The sequence below is a fragment of the Diuraphis noxia genome, unplaced genomic scaffold (genome assembly GCF_037042655.1).
Source record: "Diuraphis noxia isolate RWA-SAM2 unplaced genomic scaffold, SU_Dnox_SAM2 contig0002, whole genome shotgun sequence".
NCBI lineage: Eukaryota > Metazoa > Arthropoda > Insecta > Hemiptera > Aphididae > Diuraphis > Diuraphis noxia.
In genome coordinates, this window is record NW_028301712.1 from 56,678,245 (window position 1) to 56,698,582 (window position 20,338).

A 20,338-nucleotide genomic window follows, 5' to 3' on the forward strand; every position below is an offset into this window, starting at 1 on the left:
ATAACAGTCAGTTTTTATCTGCATTGTATATTTATTATTTATGATAATATTAGAGACCATACTTTAATTTTAATATGCTATAATATAGTATATTTTGTTAATATGTATATTATAACTATGCATTATTTGACAAATATATTATTTAAGAAAATAATATTCTTTTACCTATTAAATGTATGCGAACGAAAATATTTAAAATGTTCTAAAAAATAAAAACATGAATGAATCATAATTTGCGTATGTATTTATTTATGCAATATAAAGGTATTCTAGTTCATAAACATATTATGGGAACTAGAAAGCAAGCTATTGGAAATCTCAACATGCATGGCATAAATTAATGTGCATTACATAATATACCAATAACAAAATTTAAATACCGATTGAATATCTGAAGATTCTGAACAGATAATTACATCATACGAACCAAATAATATTATCATTTCTTCCAACGCAATCTCCTTATGTATTTTTACATTTATTTTATACAAATTTATCTTTAATAATTAATATAATACATAATATACCATATTACTATACATTTTAAAAATAATTAAGCACATATAAAGGAGTAACTGACTTTGGAATAACTTTTGTTCAAATTAATATTATTTATTTATTTATTTATATTTTTTTGGTTAAATTAATTTGGAAAGCAATAACTTTTTTTTAAATATGATTTTTGAGAATTTTCTGACATGAGCATATTTCTTAAATAATATAAATATCATACAATATTAACAATTTTTGTCATACGATAAGCAAGGGCTACGAGGATCTTAATAACAAATACAATAAATATTTGTTTAATTAAGATATTATTTATGTATAACCCACATGTCTTTTTTTACTTTACTTAGAACAATTAAAATTAATAATAGTAAAACGGCATGAGCAAACGTCGCTGTAGTACCCATTATGACAGATGGATGATCCATTGTCCAACCTTTTAATGTTATGTCGTTCATCGTCTTCCCGGCTAACCTCATAGGAAGTAACTCAGATACTGATCTTAATAACTTTGCTTGTCCATCAATTGGCCATACCCCACCTGTACATAGTATAAATAATATTATTTACATTTGTATTTATTACTTCACTTTACATGACAACAAAATTTGATTCTTTACCTGATAATAACATCTGAGATAGGGCCCAACCATTCATAATATGAACCCCACCAGATTTAGTTGGTGTTATTCCAGCAGCAAGTAAACCTATTATCAAAAAAAAAAAAATTATATATATTTATATTAATATTTCTTCTGTAGATTAATCAACAAAATATTATAAAAATATAAATAAGTAGAATTTAAACTAGTTAACAGTTGTATACTGAAAGCTAAATTTAAAAAAAAACTAGGTTTGTATGTGTGATAAACTATTACATAAATTATATTTGAAAAAATATGCACAATGTTTAATTTAGAATAATAGGTGTTGTTTAGCTAAGAAATTTTAACAAAGATTTATTTTTTTAATGATATATAAATTTATGCCTCCCTACTGTAAAAAATTATTCATAGATTTAATGTTATAAATTATATTTGATAAAATAACATTCAATTTTACATGAATGCTAAAAGGTTTTAAAAAATATTTTTTAGTTAGTTATAAATAGTTAAACGTTAATAAATATTCAAAAAGAAAATATAAAATGCTAAAATAGTTTAGAAATTGTGATTAAAATTACGTAGTTTTGCTGTAGCTGTACATTTTGTGTACACAGCTGTACATTAAGTATTGTGTGTAAATACGTACACCCCAATGATGTGAAAAGCAATGAATAGCTTTTAATTATAATTATCAATAACATAATATCATAAATTAATACATATTTATTTTACTATTAATACACACCGAAGAGAAATCCTATCCATGAAATAATTATTATCAATATGACATACACAAATAGACCACTGGATATGATAATGGGGTTTGAAAATAACATGTATGTAATAATAATAGAAATAAATGAATGACACACAATTAAAGCATTCGAAATACAAAACATTGAAATAAGCAATTCCAATATTGTAACACCTGAAACAAAAATAATTTCAAATTTAAATAATTTCAGCCTTCCGGTGTTCAAATATTATAAAATTACCTGCAAACATAGATCGACCTAGGATTCCATCCATTCTTTCTGATAGCATAATGCTTACTGAATAAATACTACTAAAATAAAACGCTCCCCTAAAAAAAAAAAAAAAAAATGATAGCTAGATTTTAAACATTATATTATTAGCTATTAATAATTGAAAATATTTTAACATTAAATTCACATAGTTCACATATTATCTATGACTATTTTTTAAATTTTAAATGGAACTTGTAACAGGTACATAACAGGTATGAAGTAGGTAACAATAATTGCAATTTTGTGTCATTAGAAGCAGAAATTTATGTACAACTAATACTTCAGTACCAACATGGATAATGAAAATCATTTAATTTTAAAAGATATAGATATTATTTAATTAAGTACAATAAATAGTTTATGTAAAATAGGTACCGGAAAAATTAAAAATAGATAAATATTTAGCCCAATCATTTTTAATTACTTATCTAACTAGAATGAAACAATAGTATTGTGTAATATTAACATACATTCAATTTGAATGGCTTGTATACATTACATTGTTAGTAGTGCCATCTCAATGACAAAACTTTGGCTACAAAAGCCTCTTATTTCTTTTATTAAGTCCTCGATTGACATAAGTTATGAGGGTGCTCATTTAAAAACTAAGTAGATAAACAACCCCAAACTCTCTCCCCCCCCCAAATCCTGACTAAGTGCATCCTATAAACCATTTCTAAATCAATCGCAATTTATTTAAATATTGATAAATCATAAGTTTCCATACCATTAATACAAATGGTACAATATATTATAAGTAGTTTAAGCAATAATTAAAACAATCTAATATCATACTTTAATACAACTGACATTTGATGTAAAAATTATAAAACTAATTTAAAATAATAGTAATAATTACATTGCTAGGAAAATTGCTGCTGTACTGTCGCTATGATTTTTCACTTCTTTTCCATATAATATATTTAACTCCTAAAAATAAATATACAGGCATATTTATACATACATTTTAAATAAAAATTATGTAAAAATAGAATACAAGCGATATACACTGTACTTACACAATTCTCATTACAATAGATTATTTGAAATAAAGATAATTATATAATTATGTAATTATATAATAATTTTTTTATGAAATTTATCAATGAAATCTAAAGTTCAATCTTACCATAGGTAAACCGGCTATTTTTGGGTTATTGGAGCAACTATTTAAAGTCTTCTTCATTATATTACGTATTGCATTTGGTACATCTGATAATATTTGATTTTTAAACAACAGATCTAAAATTAAAATTATGAATGTAACTAACAATAAAATAATTTGTACCAAATAAAAAATAAATATGATAAAGTTGTATTTGCATACTATGTTTGGCAAAATGCATGTAAGGTAGCGATCGCATATCATAATCTTTAGAATGGTCAATAAATATAGTCAAGTCTTGGGTATAGCTTTTTGGAAAATGTATAAATGCTAAAAATTTTCTTTTATCCACAAGCATTTCACCATCATAACGATTTTTTACTTCAACCTGTATAATTAGTAAGTAACGGATACAATAAAATATCTGCCCAAATATTTGAGACATATTTATTATGATCAATTACTAATCGTCTAAAAAGCTAAAAAGCATATTTATTCAAACACCTGAACATAATATTGGCTTATCATAAAAGTTTCTAAAAATATTTAGTTCAAAAATCCCTTGATTTTACTTACTAATGTATAATCAAGTGATGTAAGATAGTTTATAGCAACGCAACTCATTGACTGCCTTGTATTATTATCAAAAATACATTCACTGGAGTTAAAATATTTGCAATCATTTAGATTAATTTCATCATTTTGTATTGCTACTTCCATTTGTTTAAAATTTGTTCCAATACTATTACAAAAGTTGCTAGTTTGTATGATGGGAAGAATAACCAAGGTAAACAATAACCTAAAAATTATATTTAATATACAAATTTACTAAAAATGTATATGTACATTTAATTAAATTTAAATTCTGCTTACCAGTAATCACGATATAATACATGAAAATTCTTCTTAAGCAAAGCTTTAATTCTTATGAAATCAACTTTTTTACCAACTTGCATTAATTGTTTTGATTGCGACTTATCCTTTTTTTTAACTGCAGTAGAAATATCCTAAAAATTTTTTTTTATTAATTTGAATAAGCAAAATACGATAAAAAATGAGTAGCATTAGAAAAATAGGAATTCTAATATTTATTTTTTTTTATTCTTCGCAGGAATCAAAAACTATTGACTTTAAAAATTTTATAAGACGCTTGCATTTTTAAGGGGTTTTTAATAGAGGAGTAACGGTTTGTATGAACAACACGTGTGCGGGAAGAGGTTCATCGTTAAAAACCCGAGTGGTCACACATCCGGGAGCTACCGACCCCAGACGATGCTTGACCGTAGCGATGCTTATAAGATATATTATCATTATCATACTATTCAATTTAAGTTTGTTAAGTTTTTACATGTTATGGAAACCAAAAAGTTTAAAACTATAAATATACATACTATGTTTTTGTATATATGTATGATCTCGCATGATAATAATTTGTGGACGTAAGTGAATAATACTGAACATCCTTCAAGCAAATATGTAACCCTATATTAAAATACTGATGATTTTTTTTTCATTTTAGCTATACAGATAAAACAATTTGTGAAATAAATATTATTATACCTACTACTAATAATAAATTATTCTTAAAACATTATCCAGAAAATTTGTTTGAGCTAAGCTGAGATTAATCACAATAAATTTTCTTCGATAATATATAAATAATCAAAATTTTGTCATTTTGTTTGGTTAGGCTGAGTCTTAGATATTTCAAGCATTTTTTTAAAGATACACTCGGTAACGTTGTCCATTTGAGTAATTTACATAATTAATTAGTATTACCATAACATAATAAACCGATAATAAATATACAAATTACATTATATAAACGAATAATGGTAAGTCAAGATATACGATATTTATTATTACAGTGTATTGTGTAAATTAAAATCGACAGCAACAATTTGTATTTATGTGGTAGAATTAGAGTTTAAGTCTTTATAATATAAGAACTGTATATGTATTATGAATTCAGCCAATAATTCTGAAAGCTTTGAAACTTTTGTTTTACATATTAACTAGAATATTGTTATTTTCTGTTTTTTTTTTTTCGCATAATATTTTTGAATGTCTAATAGAATAATATAAAAGTTTTCATGCTAAATATACTTGGAATCAGATACATTATAATATGTTTTTTTTCCAAGAGAACACCATTATCATTAAATTTACTTTTTAGTTTACGTCAAAAGTTCCAATTTGGTATCCACTTTTGCAAGTTGTCCTCACAATTCTATTAAAATTTCAAACACATATTTGAATTTGTGAACAACTTTACATTTCATTAACTTGATCCATTTTTAATTTTTTCTCAACTTTTTGTGTAGTAGCATGATTGAAAATTACAAAATAATAAATATATTGGACGCATTTGGCGCATTTGGCAATGGAATTAAATATTGACGTTTGTTTGTTTAAAATCTTTAGATTATATAAGAAAGTGGTAAATGAAAACATTAAATTACTAACATAAATAATTTCTATTATATCTGTATTCTAGTCAAATTGTTATATTTATTCTGTAATTCTAAAATATTAAAAAATTTATATTTATGATAAGCTTGTATATATAACACTAAATCAACTACGATCGACTTATATTGTGTTAATTTAATTATTTTAATAAATGTACGATATATTTTTAAGAACCTTGTCTCCACAACAAGCCTAGCTTATGGAGACAATCATTTTTGTATAATGCCATATTATAATAAGTATAAATATTTGTATTAATTTACATGTATGTATACATTTCTATTTTTAAATGAAAATAAATAAATAGGTAAATAATATTTTTACTGAATGTTGAGGAATTGAGGTATTAAAGTAAATATTTGAAAATAGCGATGTAACATAAAGTTTTTGACAGATTCAAATCAATAATTAATTACAAATCTTTTCCGAAACATTTATCAACCAGTAGGATATAGTGTTATACACAAAATTACTTAATTTATCGGAAAAAAAAAATTATATTGCGTGTAATTGCCGTGGTTGTGCTTGATTTTGTGACATATACATTGTATAAATGTTCTTATAGAAATTACACTTTCGATAAACGTGTACACACACAACTTTACCATAGCTCATACGTGGGTTTCGTGGGTACACTATATTCCAGCGTTTCTCAAACTATATTGCACTAAGAAAATCTATCTATTTTATATACATAGTAATTGTGAATTAAACGCTCAAACAATTATAAATTTTTAGTTTGTACTGTTCATAAAGAAATAATATTCCATACATGAAAAATAACGTTTAAATTGTTGATAAATAACAAAAAATCTTATTTGGTTAAGTAGTACTTATACGAACATTTTCAAACTATATAGATGGTACACATACACAAAAGGTTGAGAACCATTGCTCTATTCATATTAGCCCACATTAAAATCCTTAAAAACGAACCACTATCACAAAACAGCGATTTCACCATGTGCATCAAGTTTTAATATTACAGTAAATAATTAATATTTATAACAATATAAACGTACTGTTGGTACTTCATTCGTATCTTGATAAGAACATAGGGTTAAAAAAGCTGATTCCAATGAATCTGCTTCATATTTGGAAATAATGTCCTGAGGTGCTCCTTCTTCTACTAGTACTCCATTTCTCATTAAACCAATCTATAACGGTAAACATTAAAAAATTAAGTAAATGATAAATTAAGTTATTTTTTATAATTATATACGAGTACATTTATATACGTAATAAAACACTGTAATAGAGATTAATCAAACTATTATACATAAGTTATAAAACACAGTTATAGTACCTCTTCTAAATTGTTTGTAAAAAATGTATTTCGTCATTTTAAACATTTCAATGATCACTCTATAAAATGTATTGACTGCTAAATATTAAATGCCTAACACATTCATTATTTGACAGTTGGGCTTAAAGATAAAACAATTCATGATTCTTGGGTTACATTTTATTAATTTATTAATACTAATTTTATTTTAAACTACGTACGATACGTATAATGTTTGATTGTTATCTACTGTAAGTTCTATTTTGGCTGATTAAGTACAGTATACGATATTATGATTCTCTATGATACATCATAACAGGGGTGTACTCAGGAATTATTCAAAGTTTGAGTCCAAAATTTTTAATATGTAAATGTATAAGCTTATGAGAGCAGGAGAGTCCGATAAAGTGAGAATATTGTAGTGGTGACCGGAGTATGTACAGCCATATTCTTTTTGGATCATAGATTTAGTGATTTTCACCTTAAGAATTTTAAATTCTACCAATCTATGGGGGTACAGACCCCGACCCCTTCTCCTCTCCTTGATTACGCCCTTGACTCATAATAGTTGATATTGAGAGATAATACTATACTTAGTTAAGACTTGTTTCATTATTAAATAGATACAACTATAGGTATAAGCTAGTATTGTGTAAGTTAATAATTAATAAGAGGATGCTTCATCTGCACGTGTTGTCATAATTGTATAAGCAAACAACACAGCAATTTTCGACCAGAAAAACTGACCAGAAGTGATACTGTAATCAATTGACCTATAATAAATCTCTCTTAAACAAATTAGATTATCTTGAGTAGTAAAAACTACGTCTCAAAGTATTAGGTTAAATCTAACCATCTTAAAATATTCATATTAGATGACCATGCTAAAACCAATACTAACAGAAAAAATGACTACTTCAACCAAATCATCTATTTTGATATTGAAGCATGATTGTAGGTACTGTTATATAAATAGTGTATTTGGTTTTATTTAATCCGTATTATACATTTATAATTTAATACACGATATAAGACATATTTGCATAAACTCATAAAAATATTAACAACGATATGGAGACTTACACAATTAGCTAAATTTGCTTCTTCGATATAATGAGTAGTTATTATGATTGTTTTCTGTTGTTCAACAACCATCTTTAGAAGCCCATCCCAAATTCTAGAACATATTTTATATAAATTTTAATGAACTTATCTTATTTTCTTTCAATTATTTACTCTTGTCTTAGTAAAGGATCAATTCCAACTGTAGGTTCATCCAGTATAATAAGCTTAGGATTATGCAATAAGCAAACACCAAGAGATACTCTTCTACTTTGGCCACCACTAAAAGGAAAGAATATAAAATTAAAATAAATGATAGTTATAAATTAACATTATAGCTAAATATGATATTAGCATTGTAAAAATACATGGTGTGTTGATATAATTAAGATAATATATTAAAAAATAATGATATTATTTTCTATATTTTATCTGTGCTGAATTGTAATTAATATTTAACATATTATTATTCAACTTTAATACTGGAAACAAATTTCAACAATTTTCGCTATTTTATATGCTATAAAGATATACTATTGAACAATTTATAAAGAGTAGGTAATATTAAATATTAATAGCTTACTATATTTACTAAATATAAAGTAATGTGTACCTTATATCTTTAATCATACTATTCAAATTTGGTAACTGTAAGAATGCAACAAGCTCATCTTTTTTGATCTCAATGTCTTTTTTGCTCATATTATAGAGTGTTCCATAGTATTCAAAGGTTTCTTTTATAGTAAGTGTGGTTTCCAAACATATACTCTTCAAAAGAACTAAGTGTTAAAATCTAAAAAAATCAATCCTTCAAATTTCATATTTACTTGAGGCATATAGCCCACGTCTTTTAAATGTATTGCTTTCAATTCAATACATCCTGAATCCAATTCCATTGATCCCATTATACATTGAAGAAGCGTCGATTTACCACATCCACTAGGCCCCAAAAGGCCATATCTGTCAAAAAATTGATTTAATATCAAAAGGTTTTTATTTTAATAAAATAAAGTTTCCAAACCTGTGGAGAACCTCTAACAGTTAAGAACCTCATTGCGTACTGTCGAACCCACATGTAAACTAGAAAAAACCTAAAAATGCCAGACAACCTCTTATTTAAAGTCCTCAGCCCAATTGAAGACAACATCAATAAAACCATCTCATTTTTCAAACAAAGTGTTAAGTAAAACTTAATATAGAAAAACCATTGTATTTATCCATATGTATCATTAATATCAAATATTATGTAAGCTAATAATTTAAGTTCTTAAAGTTGTGCCAAGAATAAGAAATACGAATCCAAAAGAGATAGGGAATAGCTTACAGGCCAACAAGTCAGGGACAAGTAGAAAGACAAAATCAGGTGATAATAGATATGATAGCACCATACGTTGCAGAAGGTGAAAAATGGATAGATGTTTTACCTATTGTATTGCATGCATATAACACAGCCGTACACCATTCAACGGGATATACTCCTTTTTATTTAGTACATGGCTACAAGCCAGTTTCAATTTTATATATCGAAATTATTCCATCAAATTTAAATCATTCCACAATTATTGTGGAAATACAAATATTAAATTCAATACGTGATAAATCACCCGATATTTTACAGAAAGCGTTTGACAAGCATATTTAACATGGACAGAGGTAAAAGGGAACAGGATTTTTATGTACGAGAAAAAGTTTTAGTAAAAATGAATGTAAGAAAAACAATAATAACCTTATATTAAAGAAAATGAATCCAGTTACATATTTGATTGAAATAGATAAAAATGCATAAAACAAGTCAAGAAAAAACATATTCAACAAATAAAAAAATATAGAGATCAACCGCATATAAAAGCGTGTACTATTATAGTTAAAAATAATAATTTGACAAACATTGGTGATATATATTAGAATAGTTCCTTTTTTTATGTAGATATATATTTGAATATAGAACAGCACAGCAAAAATGTATTAGAGTGATTATTATTCTTAATCAATTTAATTAAACATAAAAAAAATTATATAATAGTATAATAATATTATAGCCGTGAAACCACTATAACATATTTAACAACTTCTTAATTTATTAATATGGTTATGCAATATAAACGAAATTTCCTCGTTCTGAATACGCTAAAAAAAAAAAAAACTATCGATTTTGTTGAAAAACTAGTTTTGCGTAAAACCTCTTGTTTTATTTTAATTTTTTTTTTGTTGTTGTTGTTCATAATTATTTCATGAATGTCTATTAACCATTATATACCTATGGGCTATGGTATTTATTAATATTTTTATATGGTCCATAATCATACAGTTGATATTTGTATATCTATGTATTACGTTTAATACTGCTAAGATATAATTACAATAACAACTCCATCATTGCAAAATCGATTTTTTTAGACTTAAACTCAACTTATCAAACGAGTTTTTAACATGTTTTATTCTAACAAACGTATTCATTTAATTCAAATAAAATATTACTTGTTTTGTTATATTAAATTATGTATTCATTAGAACCGAATAATTACAATAGCTATTTATCTACGTTTACACTTCATTGAAATACCATTCTAGTATATTGATCAAACTAAGAGGCTTTATACAAATCACTGTCTAGAGTTGTTAAGACGTGAATACTCTAATTTTACTGAAATTTATTGTTTAGGTATTTTATTTTGTGGACCAATATGGACAAATAAATATTGAAGCACTGCAAAAATATAGTTATAAACACATAATTTTACTTTGCAACATTTATAAAAATATCAATTTAATTTAGATGATATATAATATTCATTAAAATACAAACATAAAGCTTAATTTTCTGAAAATAATAAATACATTTTTTTTACAAGTCTATACAACTGTACAACTTGTAATATATTGTTAAGAAAATACGCATAATATAATGTATATTTATGTGAGATACGCTAATTCTTTACCCGACTGCCTGAATTCAGAGATAAGGTTAGATGCATCTTAATATACAAAGACCATTAAAATAATTACGTAATCGAAAATTTTGAATCTTCATTGAAAAAATATTAAAGACAAGCGATTTTAGATATTACGGACATAGAATTAATTTGAAAGAAATACAAATTAAGACGTATAAAAATGTTGTAATTTTATAATTAATAATCTTAAAAATCAAAATCACACTGAATATCAAAATAAATATAAAATATTGTAACGGTGTGAATTATTTAATACTTCTTAAAATATATATTGTATTTTTAGCTGAAATACTTATTAAAATCAAATCTATATTTTTTTTTAGTTGGAAAAAATGTTTATTTTTTTCAAGCATATTTTTTTTTTTTTTGTAAGAGAATCCCGTGGCAACATAGAGCATTGGGTGTGGGGTGGTACGGTAGGGGTTATTTTTGTGTGCTTGTTTGAAGGTTTTTAAATGGGTAGGGTTGTAACACGTGTTTGTGTATGTGTGGCAAGAATATGTTGCTAAAAATCCCGGGTGGTCATCCATCCGGGAGCTAGCAACTGCGGCTGGTACGTACGCTCAGTGTGTTTCCGCAGATTGAGCATACGGCCGTGCCTCACCAAGCCAGTTTCAAGCATATTTTAACTGTATAAATAAGGTTTTAAATTTCAATAAAATGTGCTTAATTTTAAACCTAAGAGAAAAGCAACAAGTTAAAATATTGAATATAATATTGCTATCACATATTATGAGAAATAGTTCTGATCAAATATAGCCACAAACGTTAGGTTTTTAAAACCCGCAATGTTTTTTATTATTTTATCGTTAGGTAGGTATTAATTTCTACTTCACTCAATATAGCTTCATGATTTTTTTAATTCTTAACAATTTGCCCTAATTTATCCAATAATTAGAATTTTCAATTTCATGATAAATATAAATTAAGTTAAATTAAATTTAGAAATAAAATGTATAGAAAATATCAATAAATCAAATCTCAATTCAGTAGTCAGTACTAAACTTTTAAATAATCCATGACCACTGAACATACTCGTATTGTCTAATATTGTCCTATGTACCAATTGAACCTTCTATACCATAATATCATATTATTTACTATTTATTTATATTTATACATGTTATGTTAAAACACTTAAAACCATTATAAAATCAAATAATTTCAGAAGCTTACAACTCATCATTGTTCCTTATTTATGAAGGTATTTAAAATAGAGGTATATAAAATCTACAAATTCAGTCTTACATTTTAGTATAGCAACCTATTTTAATTATATATTCTATATTACATATTTCAAAACGATTACTTTATCATTAATAATTAAAAACAATAATACCTAAACATGAATATCATTATGCCTCTAATAAAAATTTAAACGAATTAAAAATAAATAAATAAATAATTATCATTCAAATATAATAACTTACATGGAACCTGACTTCACATTCATGTTCAAACCATTAAATACCTTATTTCTTCTATAACTCTTGAATGCATTTACAACTTTTACACCGTATACTATGTCGTTGTCAGTCATATTCTGTTTTTTTTTTTAAACTTATTGAGATGATATTTTATCATAAAAATGAATGCAATTAACGATAGTTGTTTAAATTACGTAGGTCATATATGTAGATATTCACTTAAAACTAAATAGAGTACAAAATTAAATCACAAAGGCTTGGATATTGATATCTTATACCGGTCACAGACTGTATATAAATAAACGATATTTAAAACATGTACCATACATCAGCGATATGTTAAAACATAAATTGTCTGGGTAGTACATATAAAAAAAATAATGGAATCTTTGCATCTGTAAGATACAATATCTTGGTGTCCTTGTAGAATGATACTAGTTTTATCGAAAACCGGAGATCTTTATTCTGCTGTTGCATTCAACATCTAAAAAGTGTGTAGATAAAAAAAATATAAATTTCGTGCTATATTTTTTAAATGAAACTTATGAGGAACTTAACATTAAGTTTTCAAGCTTTTTGACCAAGCAAAAATATTTTCGATAACATATATAAAAAACAATCACACCAAAAAAATTGAAAAGTTTATAAATAGATCAGACCAATACAATATATGTTGATGGTATTATCATGTACCTATATAAAATCTTAATTTAAACATTTAATTAAAATTGCATGATGTTATTTTGTTATTGAGCTACGCCAATAAAAACAATATCGATTATGCCACAAATTGATTTTAGGTGTTAACAAAATTGAAGTGGAGACTAACTCAAAAAAAGCTAGTAAGTGTGTAACATTCTGCTTATAATAGATTATAGATATTTAGAGAGCCGCTATAATGAATGTATTAAATTTAATGAAATTAAATCATTATATGTATGAAAGATGATTCTGAGCGAAGACGGCCGGACTGCCTATAATATTACTAAGCACGTATATTTTATAATATTGTGATTAAACTCATCAAAGTAATTAATTCGAGTATAAGGCATAAATATTATTACAGTAGGTTAAATTAGTTTTTGTTGAAAAAATTGTATATAAAAATGTCATTGTAAATAATATTTTTAATTATAACAAAATAACTAAAATCGTTATTCTTGGTTTTAATATGTAATTTCGTACAAATTTGTACTTAAAATAACTATTAAAAAACTGTGTTTATATATTTTTTATTTTTTTCGGTTATCTCCAATTAAAACTATACAAATTGAACATTTTATAAATGTTTAAATACGACATAATTTATAAATTTTCAAGCTTTTCAACGAATAAAATACAATTTAATTGACATGATTAAAAATAATCTAAAATACATTAAAAATTTCTGTAAATAGTTTAGAACGAGTTAAAATATTTTGAAAATTATATCAAGTATAGTAAATGATAAAATAAAAATTTGGTATAAATTTAAAGTTTATATTATATCAGGATATTCGTTTTTTGTATTAAAACAAAATAAGAACACTCCACTTGGAGGCACAACATTATAGTAAAACTTAACAAAATAATATGCAAAGGTAATTTTTTAAACTTAATTACCAATTTCCTAGAAAGACGTACATTCAGAGTTAGAGCACACAATCTCCTTTCAAATAAGTTCATTCAAGAAAACGGTGTTCTTTAAGGTTCGGCTCTCTCAGTTTCTCTCTTCCTAGTCGCCATTAATGATATTGCTGAAAACTGTTTGCTCCCTGTTAAATTCAATATATACGCTGATGATTTCAACTTCTGGTGCACAAGCAAATGCAAAAACACAGTCCAAAGACTGCTCCAAACAGCAGCTACTAATTTAGATAACTGGGCTAAAAAAACTGGTTTCCAATTCTCACCTGAAAAATCCAGCTGTACTATATTCACAAAAAAAAGAATGCTTATGATTTAAAAATAACAATTAATAGAACCGAAGTCGCCTACAGTAACTCTGCAAAAATGCTTGGCGTCATCTTCGATAGACGTTTATTGTGGTCTCCATACATAAAGCATTTAAAAACTCTATGAGTAATTCAGTTAAAGTTTTAAAAATACTCTCTCATACCACATTGGGTGGGGAAACAAACTCACTAATTAAAATCCATAAAACATTAATCCGGTCTAAACTTAACTATGGATCATTACTCTATACTATAGAGTCTATAGAACAGCATCCAAATCCCTACTAAAGTGGTTGGACAGCGTTAATAACTGTGGCCTGAGACTGGCTTTGGAGCCTTTCGCAGCAACCCCGTACTCAGTATATATAACATCGCCGGCGAAACCACTCCCGAAATAAAAATACTGGAACTATACCTCAAATATGCAGCTAGATCCGCAAAATCAAACAGCACCTCCACGAAAAAAATAACCACCTCTTCATAAAAGAGACGGGAGACTGCAACTTAGACATTTCGCAAATCATAACCAAAGAAAAAAACTTCCAACCTCCGTGGGCCAACACATACCCAATCAATACTGAACTCAGTTATCTGCCCAAACATCAAAACTCTCCCTATATTTTCAAAAACTTCCTTAAAAGCATTATAGATAACTACAAAGACTTCCAGGAAGTATACACCGATGGCTCAAAAACCAATGAAGGAGTAGGATTTTCGATAATATTTCCTAATAAAAAAATATTGCACAAACTACCTAATATTTGCTCCATATTCACAGCCGAAATTATCGCCATCCTAATAGCTACTGAGATTATTATCCAAGAAGCCCACTCCAAATTCATCATCCTCAGCGATTCACTAAGTTCGATAAAAAGCTTACAAAACCAATTCAACCCCTGCGACATTGCAACTAAAATCCAGAACAATCTCAACAAAGCTTCCATTTTGGGTAAAGAAATCACCATCATGTGGATACCTGTCCACTCGGGAATAAGAGGCAATGAATTAGCCGATGAACAAGCCTCTTTAGCATTAACAACAACGAAACTTTGCTAATTAACCAAATGTCATATGCTGACTCAAAAAAAATCATAAACGAATATACTATGAATAAATGGCAAAGACTCTAGAACTTACAAAACACTAAATTAAACGAAATTAAAAGAGACATCCGCCGGTGGACGAACCCAAAACTCACCCGGAAAGAAGAGACGGTCCTTAACCGACTTCGCATAGGACACACCAGAATCACCCATGGTTTCCTTATGGAAAAAGAGGATCCCCCTATTTGTCTAACCTGTGGTACTGCATTAACAGTAAAACATATAATAACCGACTGTCTAATATACAACCAAGAACGCACCGAACATAAAATATCATTCAACCTCGACTCCACACTCGGACCTATTCATGATAAAACCCTAGATATAATTCATTTTTTAAGAAAAACAAAATTGTTCAATTTTATATAAAAAAAAATGTTTTATCCAAATTAATAACTTTCCATTGTATCAATATAGGTATATTATATTATATAATTACTGTATAAATAAGTGTAACTAATGGCTTTTGTTGTCGATGTAAAAAATATGCTCAATAAAAAAAAATAAAAATAAGAACATTATTCCATAAGAAATTGAATGAATTTCCTTCGTGTTGAAAATTTAAAATTCAAACGCTCAAAAAAAAAATTCATTAGTCTTTCCAATATGCATTTTTTTTTTTTATTAGTGTAAACAAATGTATAAATTATCTTATACCCATTATACATTCAAATCTATGATATAAAAATTAAATTTTATAAGTTTCTAACTCAGAATATTTTACAAATTTTCGTGATTTTAATGAATCATTTTCAAAATCCTAATTGACGCTCATAAAAAAAATTGTGATTTATACTTCACTTTTTTTTTAATTTCCACTTGCAAAACATTAATATGAACCTTATATTATTTTTTCAAGTTTTGAACCAAACGAAAACTTCAATTAATTTTTAAAAAAAAACTAATAAATCGCATGTCTACAAATACCTCAACATGAATTTAAATATTTTGATGATTGTATGTTAATGAAAATTGAATGTTACCTACGGTAATTTTAGTAAATACCACATCAAAAATCAAATAAGTACAATTTTTTCGCAAACCGTTTTTGCGCGAAAATTCCCGTTACTTTTGAAGACTACCTACTGGGAATTTCAAATTTTGATCACTAGAATGCACAACTAGACTTTACCATAGGAATAGAAACTGAAAATGAAAATTGAAGCATTATTTAGACTACTTATCGTGTGCATAAAGACAAAAGTAAAAAAAAGTTTTAAAAACTACATCATTGTAAAATCAATACATTCATTGCTCCGCTCAAAATATAAATCAGCTTATAAATAAGCTATGAGTCATAGTTCTATAATATTATATTATATTAAAACTATTAAAACAACTAAATATTCATCAAACAACATCATTGAAGCATTAACTTCTGATGGAAATATATTTTTAATTCAGCCCAAATGTATAAATTGTACAAGAGTATTTAAGGTAAATACTTAAAAGGAAGTCTTTTACTAACATTTTCTAATATTCATATACCTACAAAACATATACAATTTACAACAGAGATATTTTCATAACATTTAATATTACAATAAAAACACAATTGGTTCATTTAAAATGAATAAATAATTAAAACAAATTTGTACAATTTGTAACAAAACAGTGTATTGCGTTATACGTAATTATATGATTGTAGTGGGTATCCATATATTCTTACTAAAGTAATAGGAAAAAATAATTTTTCAAACAAATTAGATATTTCCAGTTTAAACAGTAATAATGACAATATCATTCAAACCACAAGTTATGGCTACTAATTAACCGACTGTATTATGGGACTCATATAATGTATACTTTACGTTATTACATATTTCAATTATACTATTGATATTAGAAGGTAATGCAAATCACAAAACAATACCCATCAGCTTACTTAATAATAAACAATGTGTAGAAATCGAAAATATATGATACAATTTAATGAACATATTAATTTATTAGAAAACCAATATTTATTATTTAAAAACTAGTTAATTATTATAATTTTCTGTACATTTAGAAATTGATTGGCATTGTAATTTGTAAAATGCTTACAATTCAGCCTTGTAATTTGCAATAGCATTAATATTTGAAAACAAGTATATATTACCTATTCACAATATAAAAACAGAAATGAGCCAAGTTGTATTTAATTTAATTGATTTAATGCGCTTTATAGAAACGATAATAAAAGTGACCTTGTAAACTTTTATGTCAAAATCTATAAATTAAAAAAAAAACTTATAGATTATTTGTAAAAAAGAAAATACTCCTTTAAGGCGACGGATATTTTATACGTGATATAGTGATAAATAGATAAATAATTGCCGTTTCAAAATATTTCTCATTCAAATTATTTTTGAGAATTCCTAATCATTACAAAATAATTAAATTTGGCAATTCTCCGTACTATAAGTTAAATTGCGAGATATACGCCATCTTCATTGCTTATAGATATACATACCTACTTAAGTTCTCCAACAACGGTAGTAATAATCTCAATATCGAAAATGTGTTTAATAAAACTATAATCTTAATATTTTTTTAAATACACACGTTATACATATAAATACAGAAAAAATATTTTTTAAAATAAAAAAGTTAACTTAGAGTAGACATTAAATTAAAAACGTATAGAAATTATCATAAACCAAAACTTAATTGATTACAGCTGATTTTAATTTAGGTATAAAAAATAATTTAATTCAGTTTGAGCTTCAATAAAAACTATAAGTATAGAATTAAAAATTAACTACGTTAACATAACCTGACATTGATTGTATTAATGTAGTTTGTGATTCATCAAAACATTAAGTAAAAATGTTGATGTTAATATCAAACCGATATCAACTGATTTTTGAAGACTTAGAAAAAATTCCGTAATTTCAATTTAAAATTGAAATAAAACTAAAATATATACTTTTTTAAAAGAACATTTTTCAACTTATTACGCAAAATAATAATATATACATTATTTTATTATTTAGCTAACCAGTGGCAACATAGGCCATTGGGTGTAGAGAGGGTACTGTAGGGTTCTAATTTGGGTAGGTTTTTGGTTCACGTGTGTGTTTTTGGCAGAATTTCTAGTGGGCACCCGTAGGTTTCTGCCATGCCCTTGTAGGCGAGGCGGCGGCAGCCTCTCTCACCAGACTGCGTGATCTGCCCGGAAAGTGATGTCGCCCATGACCGAGATTCGAACCTGCGACGGTGCCCGTCAAAGCCGACGACTAAATCCACTCGACCACTAAACCCCCTAACATATACATTTAATTTGGTTTCAAAAGGTAGGTAATAATTTTTGTATATTTTATGCTACCATTTTCATTGTGTAAGTATTTTTAAAAAACATAGCAGAAATACTTTATCGTAAAACCGGTTTTTTATTTATTCATTCAGACAGAAATCGTTTAGATTAGATCAAAACAATATATGAACTTTAAAAACCACTTATTGTTAAATAATTAGAGTAAAACTAATTTTGATTAAAAAATAATAGTATATAAATCTTCGTCATCTAATCAAAACTATTATTGCTCATATTATAGATACAAAATAAATAATACGCAGGCGGCAGGGGTGACCATACGCGAAAGAATCAATATACCTATACCTTTACATAACAATTACCAGTAATATATTTAGTTTAATTTTTTATATAAATTCTATTACTAATTAAGATTAATGCATCCTAAACTATTTCATCACTTTTGCTTATTTATAAAAAAAATTATTTACATAATTATTATTGTATAACAATTAAGTATTATGAAAAATAAACCAAACAAATATTAAAATTCTATTAACAGCCCACTTGTTTAACTTCTTACTACAGTCTAAATTTATTTATTTTCAAATGGTAAGTAACATTATTCATCCTTAAACACCACTAATTATTTATTACTTTATCGGAGGATGATATGTTTTTTATTTTGAAATATATATTATATTATACTTGAAAAATCACTTAAGTTTATGCATTATGATTTCACAATTTGTTAAATGATTTATCGATGTGTTTTATAGGTAAAAGTTGAGTATCAGTTTTTTTCACGAACTATGGCAACATCGGAATGAACGATAAATTATTTCAAAAATATAAATGTTTCAAAATATACAGTTTTGAAGCTATGTTAAATACAACGCAAATCACGATTAAAAACTTATCAATTAATGTTATGTAACTCACGTATAGGTAGCCCATAACTAACACGACATTTATAAGCTAATGGTGACTTATTGATTAGTTATTTACTTATATTTTGAATCTGGTTGAGGTGGAAATAATCACATGTAATATCGCAATTATAAACATTGGGAATTAAAGTAAACTTATTTAAAGGTCAATATTATAGATACCTACATTTAAACATGATATCGCATGTATTAATATTTAGTTATAACCTGCAATAGTGATCAAGGTCATGAATTATTATTTATCATGGTCACTATATGCATCTACATATTTAGATTATAATATAAAATTTACACTACTATAATACAGTATAAACTATAGTATACAAGTGATGTAAGAATGTAACTTCAATTACTTATATTTATGCTGTAGAAAAAATAATTAATTTAAGCACATATTTCTACTGATTTATTGTAGTTTTGAATATACCTAAGTTTATATTGTATGTACAATATTTTATTTTTATGCTTATACAATAAATACTTCCGTTTTCTGCATACCATATGAATAATTTTTATAAAAATTTTACAAATAATATATTTTATATAAGTGAAATATAACAAAAGAATAGTAATATGTAATTTTGATAATCATAATAAACAAACCAAAAACCTAAGAGATAAATTCAAAGTTTCCATTGTGCACAAAAGGTGATATTCTACAGTTT

The 20,338-nt window shown here is 26.0% G+C and overlaps 1 protein-coding gene across 2 annotated transcripts; it reads right to left on the reverse strand.

Annotated features, from left to right (window-relative positions):
* Positions 1 to 222: 222 nt before the first annotated feature.
* On the reverse strand, positions 223 to 12,772 carry LOC107166884 (ABC transporter G family member 23-like). 2 transcript variants are annotated; one of them, XM_089221395.1, is made up of 15 exons: positions 12,452 to 12,772; positions 8,895 to 9,027; positions 8,681 to 8,835; positions 8,242 to 8,349; positions 8,089 to 8,182; positions 6,743 to 6,877; positions 4,122 to 4,255; positions 3,825 to 4,047; positions 3,471 to 3,636; positions 3,273 to 3,385; positions 3,003 to 3,073; positions 2,111 to 2,199; positions 1,861 to 2,043; positions 1,131 to 1,217; positions 223 to 1,051 (listed from the first exon to the last, which is right to left on the reverse strand). In XM_089221395.1, exons 1-15 carry the CDS (start codon positions 12,559 to 12,561, stop codon positions 819 to 821), a joined length of 2,034 nt encoding a protein of 677 aa, XP_089077521.1. In that variant the 5' UTR covers positions 12,562 to 12,772; the 3' UTR covers positions 223 to 818. The 2 variants fall into 2 exon arrangements, with proteins under 2 accessions (XP_089077521.1, XP_089077522.1); XM_089221396.1 differs by lacking the exon at positions 12,452 to 12,772 and adding an exon at positions 9,089 to 9,700.
* Between the last annotated feature and the right edge of the window lie 7,566 nt (positions 12,773 to 20,338).